The sequence below is a fragment of the Durio zibethinus genome, chromosome 6 (genome assembly GCF_047325235.1).
Source record: "Durio zibethinus cultivar Kanyao isolate XHJ-2024 chromosome 6, ASM4732523v1, whole genome shotgun sequence".
In the NCBI taxonomy this organism is placed as follows: domain Eukaryota; kingdom Viridiplantae; phylum Streptophyta; class Magnoliopsida; order Malvales; family Malvaceae; genus Durio; species Durio zibethinus.
Genome location: NC_143167.1, coordinates 34,204,906 through 34,217,380, shown reverse-complemented (window position 1 = coordinate 34,217,380; position 12,475 = coordinate 34,204,906). Strand labels below are relative to the sequence as shown.

The window sequence follows — 12,475 nt, the reverse complement described above, 5'->3', positions numbered from 1 at the left end:
TTTCATTTTGATCGTGTTTAATAAGCAAATTACTAAATGATAAATGCTACCACTAACGGCGCCGTATAGCAATCATAAGCAAAACACCAAAATCTAAAGTAATTTTGATTATTGAAGCCTGAGTTTGAAACGGCGCCGTATAGCTGCCTTGTTTGGTTTTGATCTTCCAGATTCTAACAATCTGGCCATCTTCTTTGGCTTTTCAACCGTGACCGGCTGCACATCAACACACACACACAGTAATTTCCAAAACGATCCTTTTTTTTCTTGGTTACTTTCTTTAAGACAGATTCATCTTGTGAATTTGGTTGAAAATGAGGAAACTGGCGAGACAGTTTCGAAATTCTGAAGATGACAAGTTTTCTCTCCCAACCCTCGACGATTCTCGTCCCATGGATACCCACGGTCTCTTTCTCTCTCTTTCACTTTTGCCCAGACAACAAATTTGTTTATGTCCTTATTTGAATAGTAATAATAAAAAAGGAAAGCTATTCTTTTGCTGGTAATGTCTTGAAATTGGCAGAACAAGAGCAGTTGGTCCGTTCGCTTGAAAGCATGCATGCTCACCAAAGTCTTCAATGGAAGGTAGTATCTTTGCTTTTTCATAATCTAAAAAAAAAAAGCTTTTTCTTTCCCTTCATTTCCCATCCTAATTTCTTTACTCATATTATATATATTTAGTAATCATTCTGTTTTTGAACTTGTAGAGTGTGTTTGCAGCACTTCTCTTTTGTTACTCCGGGTTTCTTCTATACTCCATCTATCCGCAGACCTTGTTTCCATGGGAACTGGTTCGAATTACTCATATAGATAGTACCCAATTACTTAATATGACCCAAAAACTTTATCACCATTACTGAGCATATTACTCTTGGTAATTTTTCTTGAGTATGATTATAGAGTTGCTAATGTACTTGGATTGTTGTGTCAAGGTCCATGATGCACTTTGAGAGTCCATTGGTGGATTGCATACCATTTCTTTTTTTCTTATCACTAACCATCAAATATAACTTGTTGGACTTTGATTAACAGCGGTACCATGCTTACTTCATGGAACAGCTTGATTCATGGATAATAATAACTGCAGGTGTGACTGTTTGCTTATCCACATTGATCTACATTCCTTCATTGGCTGGTTGTTCCTGTTACATGTTAATTATTCCAGAAGTCCTGACTATTCTTTTGGTGAAATACAGCCATATTGTTTCACAATACTTTCTTTTTGCCCTTAATTTTCTATTCATCTTAGATATTTTCCACTCCTATTACATTCAACATGGCTGATTTGGTTTTTCTAACTGTTAGATAAATTTACTAAGTTTATCCTTTAACAGATTGGCTAGCTATTTTGGCTTGCTCAATGGCCATTATGGGTCTATTCTATAATTCAAAGGATCACTGAAGATGGATATGGTACTCATGCTCTCTCGGCCTTGTGCTTGCAGTTTTCTGGTTATATCACATGCTGAGGTACATCAGAGTCTCAGAATTTTAACCGCCATATATTTGATTTTCATTATCAGTATTGATTGCCTCGATGGTGCCATGGAAATTTGTAAGAACAATCTATGATGCTTAATTGTGGGGGAAAAAGGGACAAAGTTTTGTGGTTTAAGGGGAATGAAATGAAGTAATGCGTGGTCAGCTCCATTCGAACAGTTTGTATTCCAGTCATTTTTAATCAGATACACTTTTGTTAGATTCTATATAGTCATTGAAATACATGTAGTCAAAGCAGTTTTAGGCCTATGAGCTTCATTTGTTATATTTTGAAATTGGTTTCTAATGCAGTCTTTTCAATTTGTTTTCTTTTGTAATTAAGATGTTCTTGAGATGTTCTTGTTTTGCTTAAGTTTATTCTTTGATTCATCAATCTGGATGTTCTAATATCTTATGTCCTGTCACTTGCTTACTGATGCAATGCTAATTTGCATGGTAGAATTCCTAAATTCCGTTGGGATGTTATGTGGCTTCCTCTTGGGCCCTTGAGGTATGGTCTATATGGTTCCTGCCTTTCTTTATCTGTACATAATGCATATCAAATTCTTACTTGTTCAATCAACTTGCAGTGGAGCTGGGGTATGTCTCTACGTGGACCATCTCCTTTCTGAGTCATCAGAAGAAGTAAGAAAACTCAGAAGCTATATGTATGCTTTTAAAGCGGGCTAGAATTCTGCTTCAACTCAGTATCAGACTGCACTAGTTTTTCTAGCAGGATTGAGAATTAGAAGCAGCTTTTGTGAGTCAATGGGGTTGAAGAAAGTATGTCCAATGGCATAGTGTGGCAGCTGAGAACTTATCCTCACTTCTCTGCGTTACAAAAAGAACTACGTGTTCACCATTAATTCTGTGGACAGACTGGAACAGAAACCATAGTTGGAGGATTCTTGTTCTTTTTACTCCTCTTTTTTGTATAATTTTGGGTCGTTTAATAGTCAAGTCTACCATAAACTGTCAACAGTCTACAGACTTTTTACCTACTTCATATGCTAGTTTGTTTTTTTTTTTTTTCAAATGATGATATGTTACTAATTTGTTATTTATATTATTATTGTCATGAAATAAGCCCAGCAGTAAACCCTGTTGGCTGCCTTGGTGTAACCGTGAGAAATTGCTAGTCTCCTGTTGTCCAATGTCATCATTATCAATTATAGAAGGTTGGAATTGTTCTCGAATTAAAAAGCCGAAGGAGGTTAGAAAGCCTGGAACGATGCAAGCGCAAGTGTGCAACCATGATACTCTTAATCTGCGGGAAATTTCAATTGCACGAGCGCCTAACTGCATCCATCAAATTGAAACATAAATAGTGTATTTTCTGGAATGGCAAGTGGCAACCCTACGTTCACAAATCATAGGAGAGCTAACACTGGTAGCCCTAACATTCATCATTTGAATCTTTTTATAAGGTTCTAGAATACCCATCTCTACTACAGCCAAAACTAAAAAGCACCAAGCTTAGAACTTAAAAAGTCTAAACAACAATAAACCAAATATATGAGGAAAATGGTTCGTCTCACAAGTCACAATTGTAACACCAGCCAAAACTCTGATGTAAACTTCTTGGTGAACACAATGCAAGTTTTCAAACAACTAAAGATCAATAAATTACTCATCATCATCAATGAACTTGGTGCCCAAACCCTTCAATCCTTCAGCTGGGATTTCAGCAACGGTTACTAGAGAGTAGAGCTCCTCCTTTGCATCTTCATCATCATTTCTCCTGCGAGCAATGCGAACCCTAATCCTTCTTGGGACACTTCGGATCCCTCTGCTCCAGATGTGCTTGTTCAGCTTGACATCAACTCTCACGTCCTTGGTCCCCATGGCTTTTTGTGCAAATTTCCTGATCTCCTTTATAGCCTTGGGAGCTTTCTTCTTGAATGTGCTGTTTCCAAGATTACCAAGAAGATAGTTAAAAATAGGTACTCAAACCTTTTGATGGACCTCATAAACTTCAATATGATTAAACCTATTTGAACAAAGTGACACTAAGCAGCAGAAATAACTTCTTATTCCCCCCAATTCAAAGGCAGAAGTATAGTTAAGATTATTCCATAAAGCTATTGCTGTTAACAGAACAAATATATCATACTATAATATGTTAAAATAGGCATTCGGTATAGCATTATTTTACTATAATTAAAATCCACTCCGCCAACTTCCAAGAACAAAATTACACTTATAGGCAACCGAGGTATGTGTTTTCACTAATACCCAATACCGAACAGTGGAAAAACATTTCATCCAAAGCATCATGAATCTCAAAATCACTTACACACCCAAATCCAAAGTGCCATTTCTTATCCCCATGAAAAACCATTACTTAGCCACCTAAATTCATGATTATAATAGGATAGCTAGCCCGCTTATCACAAACAACATGAATAACAAACACTGGAGGTCAAATTAACAATGGGATAGATAGACATCATTGAAATATTGAAAAGAGTACTAAATCAAGCAAAAACTATGTAAAGCAAGAAGCTAGTTTTGCAACCAAACCAAAAAAGACCCACCAAGCAAAAAGCACAATACTAAGAATAGAAGGGAAAAGGAAAGCATATCAACGATTTTTTTTTTTTTAAGGGGAAAGATTAATTACCAGCCATGGAGGCGCTTGTGAAGGTTTATGGTGTATTCTCTGGTCACCACCTCTTCCTTTCTTCCCCTTGTTTTCTCAACCATTGTCACTCTCTCTTGAGTTAGACCTTACCTGCATTCAGTCACCTTTTGTCAGTTCAAAACCGACCATTAATCAACAATTTTTAATTTTTAAAAAAAATGAGAAACAGGGAAAATAATAGCGTAGTTCTTTTTAAAAATTTTCCAGTTTCCCGTTGAATTTCCCGGAAACCAAACGGAGGGAAACGGTGAGAGAGAGAGAGAGAGAGAGAGAGAGACCTGGCGGCGTTTGAAGGAATGCAGAAGCTCGAAAAGAGAAGAGGGGCAAAACAGAGAAGGGGACCTCAGTTAAAACTGAAACAGAAAACCCTAGTTTGCATACCCTAATAAAGCTCTATAAAAACACTCAGTTTCGTAGATAAGAGCGGCGTCGTTTAGGCATATGAGTGGACCGTGGACCGCCACTTTGATTGGGGCCTTCACTATGAAGCTCAAATCCATGGTAATAGGTTTCAATCCCCCAACCCACAAAAAAGGATAAAATATTTTGGCAAGGAAAAAAAGGGAATAAGAATGTTGTGAGATAAATTTGTTTAATAAATCAAAAATACAAAATCCATGTAGGATTGGATTTGATTTATTTATTTATTTATTTTTGGTACCATAAGAAAAGAAATAAAATTACAATCTCAGGTCACATCATCAACATCTAAGTCCTGCACCAAATTTGCTAGCCGATTTGTGCAACAATTCCCTTCACGAGGCAGATCACACATGTATCACATCAACCTAGAGGAACAATGCCAGCAGGTCTCTACAATCATTCAACAGTACACCTAAAGGATGATCCTCATGCTAAGTATCAGTTTGCAAGAATGAAACCACAATAATAGCATCAACCTGCAAAAATGACTACTGGGATGGTGGCTATTGTTAAGGTTGAAGTAACCATAGAGAACAGGATTTTAAATAGTACAATTATTTCATTTCTATGTGATTTGATGTCTTGACATCTTCAAGCAAATGCTAACGTTACACCATGAAAAAAATTAGTAGACAAAAAGAGTAATCCGGGCGGGTAAAAAATGGGTATACATTTGTTTCAAGCATCTATTGAAACCCAGAAGTAGATTTAGTGGTTGCTTTCCCTTGATTGATTCCCGCTAATATGAATGGTCAATGGAGCAACCTGTATGGCTGTATCTCGAACATCAATGAACAATTAATTCAATCCTAATTATTGCTTCACGTTTCATGCTCCCCAAGCAATACAAGGCCTTTATACATACAGGTGAGTTAAGACTTCCGTGAATATCTCCACAGGCAGACAGCCAGAACTGTTAAACTAGCAATGCCTAATAAAATCTGTGTCCCACATAAAAGCACGTTAGTTTACTTCTTTAATTAACAACCTGAAATCATACAAGGGGAAAATTCGACTGGTGATGAAAAATGTATCCGGTGGGTGAAATGACACACACATTTGGTATAATATAATCATCCATTTCAAAATTTTTGATAAGTGGGTTAAATAGTTCCATAGAAAAAAAACCTTTATAGAAAAATCTTATAAGAAATCAGGAATCAAGAAGAAAAACTTGCACCAAAGTGTAATAGAAATCCGAATTACGACATTTGTATTCGAATACATTCCAAAACACAGAGGTAAGTAAAGTAAAGAAGAAGATAGCTGACCTTTGCATCTCTACTATTAACAGTCCGTTGGAAAAGTGATCTGAGCAACTTAAACTGGGATGCTTGTGGCATAAGAATCACAACAGTGTACTGATTTTTGCAAGGGTAAGGCAGTATCCTTCGCAATGCTGACTGAGCTGTTGAAGGTGTCAGAGATTCTCTAACCCTAGATCGTCCTTCATCTTGAATCTGCACCAGAAGAAGAATCAAAATGAGTAAATAATTGTTCTACTCTATTTAAGAGAAAGAAAAGATGACTGAGAACGACATGCTTGAGGCCAACAGTAATCCACATGATATTAGAACATATCATCTTCTCCTTTTCTTTAAATATAGTTTCAAACCAGAAGTACTTTTGAACTTTATGGTCAAAACCATTATTAAATGTACATAGTTACTTGTGGATATACTTGTCCCTTCAGATTTCAGACCACATCAAAAACCAAACTCTCAGATTAGATGACATAAGAAAGTCAGACGGTTGCTTCAAAAAAAAAGGAAAGGCAAATGGAAAATAAAAATTTAAAGAAATAAACTTCAGGTAAGAGACAGGCGAACCACCTTGAAGGAAGTGCCGACATCACCAGAGTAGATCCTTGACTGGTAGCTTCTTAAAATTCTCTCCAGCCAGTAATAATTCTCCTGTGAGAGCGATTGCAAATTAGCATCCAGAATTGAGTGTACTGTGTTTTTTATTTTTTTATTCATAGATAATTATCTACAGTAAATGCCAAGCAGTTAGGTCAAATACTGATGATGATATGGAATTCTGCTATGACTTAAGCAATAAAGATGGAAAAGGAGATGTAAGCTACCATCCTTAAATCTTAATACCGAAAGGACTAGAAAAAAATTTTAACATAAAAGGCTCGTAAAAAAAAAATTTAACCTGCAGTCCATTTTCATGGGCTCTCTGCTCAATTTCAAGTATGGTTGAAACATCCTGATCCGAAGGCCCTTCTTCTTGAAGACGTACTACTTCATCCAAAGCAAGATCCACCTGTTCCACAACTGAATCTGTGAGATGACTGCCACTTAGTCAATACAACCAGGGAAAGATAGAAAGGCAAATTATAACAAATAATGCCTACCAACTTTGAGGAGATTTCTGGATCACAAGAAAAGTTTATACTCATATCACCTTGAAGATCACCAATTCTAGAAGGTTTATTGCCACCAAGGAACACAGAAACACCTGCAGAGTAGATCTGGTACATAAAGGGCAATTACAGAACATTAGTCAAAGAATAATTAAACAGATAAACATTAATTCCAGGAGAAGTACATACCTGCCCATGCTTGAAACGAAGAACCTGCAATATTTTTGTTTCAAGAAGTTTGCTCAGGAACCCAACACAGTGAATCTCTTCTACCTGCCATATTAGTTTCCAATAGCAAGTTGCATAAAATAAAAGAAAACGTCAATAAAGATTCTAAGTTATTCCTTTGCCAGATTTATGTGGATCTATGAGAAAAAAAAACACCCACAAACCATTGTTCCATTCTTCAACTCCACAGGAAAGCATAGCTGGACTGAACATTGTGCTTCTACCATGGGGCTGTGTACCACCTCTCTACAAGCACAACAAATGCATCAGAAAGATTGTTGAATGCCAATAGAAATTACCTGTTAGCCTATGTCAAAAGTTGGTCAATATGCACACACATGCATGCATGCACAATTGTATATGTTACAGAGATTGCTAAAATTTAAAGTCAAGAACAATCCATTGACAGCAAAACTGACTCCACCTAAACCTTCTGGTCAAACATCTTGACATTGTCTACCACCACCAGACATAGAAGTACCTACCTATTTATGGTCGTAGGAAATTTAAATGGTAATCCTTTGAGATCATCACGGTTATAATGGAATATGGCTTCAGGAGACTTTGGTATTCCACCCTGCATATAATTGCAACCTTTGTTAACACAATGAAAGATGAAAGCAGACCTTGGTACCTTAAAAGAATCCCAACCTACCAAATATTGCAATATTAAAGGAAGTGCAATTGTGGGATCAATATTCCCTGCTATCACGACTGTAAAAGTTGATGGGTCCTTAAAACAGCTGTTGAAGTATTCACAAGCTTTTACTGGATCAACTTTTCTGAGGTCACTTATTCTAATAGGCTACAAAAGAATAAACCAAAAGAAAGTTAAAAGAAGGTACACCTGCCAGAAAAAATCAGAGAAATTTAAAACATGAGATCATACATACCCGGAAAAAGTAAGAGTTTCCATAGTTGAGCTCTTTCACCCGATTTGTAAATGCAGTATAAGGATCCCTCTCTTGTGCATGAACTGCTTCTTCTGCCATTTGCATCACTATTTTGACTTCCTCTTCCCCTGGAGTTACATTTGTTGTAAATAGTTGATAGACAAGCTGCCAGAACAGTTTCAGGGAGAAACTAAATAATTTAGAAACCTTTACAGTAAAGTCAGAAAAGATGAGCAAGAAAACAAATATTTAGCACATTAAATTTGGTAAATCAAGGCAGAGTGTTGTCCGCCAAAGAGAAGGCAGACAACATACAGAAGGAAAATTTTCAAAAAATATTTGGATGCCTAGTTCCAAAGCTAGTGCCAGATGCTGCAGAAAACTTCAGAGGAATTATGGTACTTGAATCAAGTTGAGTACTTCCAAGTCCTATTATCTCATTTGGGATTATAGCAACAAGTTATAACAAAGATGCATGTGGATGAATTGCATTAGGATAGGTGTGGAAAAATAATTTAGAACACAGAAAATACTCTACAATTTTACATTTAAAAGTCCAGTGAAACAAACCTGCAAGGCAGTTTCTAAGTCTGAAGGAGAACAATCACCGGAGAAGGTTCTCATATAGGCCCCAAGCTTTGTACCAACTTCTACTCTTTTTCCAGCAAGCATGTCCATTAGCACTGATGGTCTATGACCAAATACACCAATTTCTCCAGCAATGGTTGATCCCATTGAACATGAAAAATACTCACTTTCAGGAAGTTCAGATAAGCCCCCATATGAAAACCCAGTAAAAAGAACCTGTTGAAATGGTGCATAAGAAGCATATTTTTAATATGTAATGGTGCTCTAGAAAGAATATCATGCCTTGAAATCAAATAAAAGACGCATAAAGCAGTCTTAGGGCTAATTTACTAGAATTAAGATTCAAATTGAATGTTCTCTCAGCCAGGAAATCAAACAACAGAAAAGATGCTGCAATAATCAAAGGAATTATACCTGGTCATCAAAAAAGTCTGTATGCTTATAGCAAACCCGCATGCCATTCGATAGTGTTAATTCATTAGCTCCAATATTTGAGTACTCCATCTGCTCTATAATGTACCTGAAGTGAATTATTTGATTGGACTTAGAATTAAATAACAAAAGTAGAAAGTCAATCTTGTCATGATTGAGAACATTTAAAAGAGTAAGAAGAAATCATCTGAAGAGGCAAAATGAGATGCCGCTAGAAAACGAAAGAATTCATCACATTCTATGATATGATCTGAAGTTCTGTTATTCCTAATTCCTAATCACATGCTTTACATTTATGATTGACAGAAAATAAAGTTAAAAAAAGAACACAAAGAAATAGCTATCAAGGTAGAAATAGTTGCAGATACAGAATACAAGGACACATAAAAGTAGAAAGGCCCAACTTTACCCTGGAACCGGCTTTATACTAACAATTTCTTCCGGAATGTACTCATCATCCCATGGGGAAATGCACCGTTCATTCTCAAGATTATTGATCTTCAACACAACATTTTTAAGGCCTTCAATTGTAGCAGAAGCTTGAGGTTCAATTGTCTTTAGGACACAGCTGCATGACGTTTGTAATTTCTCTGCATACTTGGACACCTCTGATGCCGATATATCTATGCATATAAGATCATAATTAGTGAAAATACATAGCATTGAACTTGGTTCATCGCTATATACCTAGAAAAAATGTTCACTCACAAGGAAGAATAGTTTTTTGCAGTTGAGCTTCATACTCAATACCAATAACGGGTTCATTGTGGATAAAGTGCTGCAAAATGAAAATGATGAAGATAAAGGATCTTTCTAGATTCACAAAACTTCAAGTTAGATATATGGAAAAGATTGTAGCCACTGTTATAATATACTTGAATATATTCATCTCGTAAGCTGGTTGATTGCATTTGATCACGCTCCAAATAGGCAGATTCAATCTCTGACATCAATAAAGCTCGGACAACTGACACTTCACGTTCTGAAAACCCATGAAATCGCACCCTTGCCACCTGAAGCTCAGTACATCAGCAAAATGATATGAACGATAAAAAGGGAAGAGGAAAGCAATATATATAAGCAAGTCAAGAGACAAAAAAAATAGATAGCAAACCTCAATTAGCATTGATTCTAGGGCCTCTAAAGTGCCTTTTTCCTTACAAGATGAGCTCATAATGTAAGCCTTTAAGGGGCGAACAAGAGCATCTGCAGCAGCAGAGCATGAGAAATAGGGTGGATCCCTTCTACGAGAGATTTTAAAGAACCTCTGATTTAGAGCATGTAGGAACATGGACTCTGCAAGCATGTCCCTATAGTCTTTCACTGTCTTCAGCTCATCTGCTGGCATCTTATAGCTAATCATCACTGCAGACTTTAACAAGGCAATGACAAGAACACAGAGTTAGGAATTGTCAATATCCACAAAGCCATATGCACAAATAAGTTCAAGACTTGAAGTGTACTTACCCCAGCAGCTTCAGACTCCACAAAACATGAAAAACGTGGTTCCTCATGAGAAGGAACATGAAAAAATGGTATAAGTGGAGGGGCAGGTTCTGAGCTTTTCTCCTCAAAATGAGTCCTTATCAACTCAACAACAGTCTAGAGGAGAGAGAGAAAGCAAGTGAGAAATGTTAAGCAATCTTGACCGATAAAAAGACTTATAACTCAGAATAGAACTTTCATGCCAACAAATACTAACCTTTGTATCAGAAAAATCCCCAACAGCTATCACTGCCATATTGTGCAGATGGTACCATTTTTTATAAAACCGCTTCACTGTTTCAGAAGACACGGTTCGAATTACTTTTTCCAATCCAATTGGTAAGCGCTCGGCATACTGCAATCAACCAGGGTTTAGATGTAATATAAAATGTAACACAACATTAAATTAGGATCAATAGTCATAACCCAACCAAAATATCTTGATGATATTATTCTTAAAACTTTAAACTGCTAGCTTACACTTAACTCTTAAAATGAAAGCACTTCACTAAAGACCATACATGGAACAATATTCTTATACGCATCACTTGCTGAAATGATATTTGCAGAGCTCCATTATAAAAATTAATAGAGAAATTGCACTATAGATACGATAAATAAATAGATCCCATCATTGCTATGAGTAGGCTAAAGATCTCTACTGGTTAGGCCTTATGAATCAATTAATTCAACCATCGATGTGTACAAAGTACATAAATGAGTAAATAGTAGTACCTTGGAACCTTCCATCATCAAAGCCCAATGTGCGTCCTGCATCCTTCCACTTGCATTTCTGTTTCCTCTATACTCTTCCATAACAGCCCCTCTTTCTTTTTCCAAATCATCTTTCGAGACTCGAATCTGCACAACAAGTCAGAGATAAAACAAGTAAACACTAAAAACGAGAAAACATTAAACAAAAAAAAAAGTACCCAAACAACAAAAATAAGATAGTTATATACCTCTGAACTGAACTCTGCCAAAACAGAGATGGCCTGAGACAACAGCTCAGGTTTATCAATAGGAACAAACAACTCGTATACCGTCTCATCAGCAGAAGTGACCGCATTCTGACAAGCACCGAATTCGGCTCCAATACTTTCAAGGAACTTGACTATATCATGATTTGTGTATTTTTTAGTGGCACTAAAAGCAAGATGCTCAACTACGTGAGCAACTCCACGCTCATCTTCCTCTTCCAAAACTGAGCTGCCATGAACACCATTAAAATCAGCTTCTTCAAGAGTTTCCTATATAAATACAAGCTATAAGATTCAGGCTTAAATTCTTAAAATCCCAAAAGGAGAGCTAGGTCTTATTAGGTCTTCAATAGGTCAATTAATTTTCTTTTTAATTTAAAAAAAAAAAGAGAAAATTGAAAGGAAAAAAGAGGAGCGACTAACCCCACTTTGACGGCGAGAGCGAGAGCGGCTCTCATTCGGGGCTTGGGATTAGAACGAACATAGTAAACGAGTCCATTGTCGAGTCTGCCGTAGTCCACTCCGAAGGGTTGGTGTTGGAACTCTTGGTCTAAGTCCACGTTTACCATCTTCAAGGACCTGAACCCGTGCTTCTTTGCGATCTGCGAGTTCTCGGTTGGAAGCAAATCCATATCTCTCTCTCCCTCGCTCGGTTGATTCCAGACGGAAATTGGAGAAGAAAATGATCGCTGTAACGGCAATCAGTTTTAGTAGTTGAAAATTTGTAATCTAGGGAGAAAATTTTTCTTTTTCAAGATAGGGCTGAAACTGGATCCTACCTTTTTTTTTTAAATTGCGTGGAACCCACGTGAAATGTAAGGAGATTTTCTAATTCTTGCGAAGATTTTTCTGTTTTGAAAGTGAATTTATGAAAGATTTTTTTGTTTTGGTCCGTAGACTTGAACGGTCTGGGTCTAGCTGTCTAGCCCTATGCTATGCGATTTTATTTTAT

General features: G+C 36.7%; 2 protein-coding genes and 1 pseudogene across 5 annotated transcripts; 1 reads left to right on the top strand and 2 right to left on the bottom strand.

Moving 5' to 3' along the window:
* Positions 1-308: 308 nt before the first annotated feature.
* On the top strand, positions 309-2,508 carry LOC111286689 (uncharacterized; annotated as a pseudogene). The gene is made up of 7 exons (XR_016343265.1): positions 309-405; positions 524-585; positions 708-791; positions 1,033-1,087; positions 1,335-1,470; positions 1,940-1,990; positions 2,070-2,508. The product of XR_016343265.1 is annotated as an uncharacterized LOC111286689 (transcript).
* A 333-nt stretch (positions 2,509-2,841) lies between these two features.
* On the bottom strand, positions 2,842-5,947 carry LOC111286688 (large ribosomal subunit protein eL31-like). 2 transcript variants are annotated; one of them, XM_022876814.2, is made up of 3 exons: positions 5,818-5,947; positions 4,103-4,213; positions 2,842-3,385 (listed from the first exon to the last, which is right to left on the bottom strand). In XM_022876814.2, exons 2-3 carry the CDS (start codon positions 4,183-4,185, stop codon positions 3,106-3,108), a joined length of 363 nt encoding a protein of 120 aa, XP_022732549.1. In that variant the 5' UTR covers positions 4,186-4,213; positions 5,818-5,947; the 3' UTR covers positions 2,842-3,105. The 2 variants fall into 2 exon arrangements, with proteins under 2 accessions (XP_022732549.1, XP_022732548.1); XM_022876813.2 differs by lacking the exon at positions 5,818-5,947 and adding an exon at positions 4,402-4,539.
* Positions 5,051-12,362, bottom strand: LOC111286684 (zinc protease PQQL-like). Of its 2 annotated transcripts, XM_022876808.2 has the most exons (22): positions 12,303-12,362; positions 11,947-12,212; positions 11,506-11,752; positions 11,279-11,404; positions 10,761-10,898; positions 10,526-10,660; positions 10,173-10,430; positions 9,934-10,071; positions 9,767-9,836; positions 9,468-9,681; positions 9,041-9,146; positions 8,609-8,842; positions 8,039-8,203; positions 7,801-7,950; positions 7,631-7,722; positions 7,310-7,391; positions 7,107-7,190; positions 6,909-7,025; positions 6,707-6,817; positions 6,379-6,459; positions 5,818-6,006; positions 5,051-5,487 (listed from the first exon to the last, which is right to left on the bottom strand). In XM_022876808.2, the coding sequence occupies exons 2-22, from the start codon at positions 12,153-12,155 to the stop codon at positions 5,419-5,421; spliced, it is 3,015 nt and encodes a 1,004-aa protein (XP_022732543.2). In that variant the 5' UTR covers positions 12,156-12,212; positions 12,303-12,362; the 3' UTR covers positions 5,051-5,418. The 2 variants fall into 2 exon arrangements, with proteins under 2 accessions (XP_022732543.2, XP_022732542.2); XM_022876807.2 differs by having other exon boundaries at positions 11,947-12,362.
* Positions 12,363-12,475: the final 113 nt, after the last annotated feature.

What these genes read in the sequence shown, in the direction of transcription:
- LOC111286684 (XM_022876807.2), bottom strand. Translation starts at nt 12,155, where the DNA reads ATGGATTTGCTTCCAACCGAGAACTCGCAGATCGCAAAGAAGCACGGG. An exon ending in TAGAATCAATGCTAATTGAG is followed by an intron (nt 10,072 to 10,172) that starts GTTTGCTATCTA and finishes ACTGAGCTTCAG; the next exon opens with GTGGCAAGGGTGCGATTTCA. An exon ending in CCCATGAAAATGGACTGCAG is followed by an intron (nt 6,460 to 6,706) that starts GTTAAATTTTTT and finishes TCGCTCTCACAG; the next exon opens with GAGAATTATTACTGGCTGGA.
- LOC111286688 (XM_022876814.2), bottom strand. Translation starts at nt 4,185, where the DNA reads ATGGTTGAGAAAACAAGGGGAAGAAAGGAAGAGGTGGTGACCAGAGAA. An exon ending in CACAAGCGCCTCCATGGCTG is followed by an intron (nt 3,386 to 4,102) that starts GTAATTAATCTT and finishes TCTTGGAAACAG; the next exon opens with CACATTCAAGAAGAAAGCTC.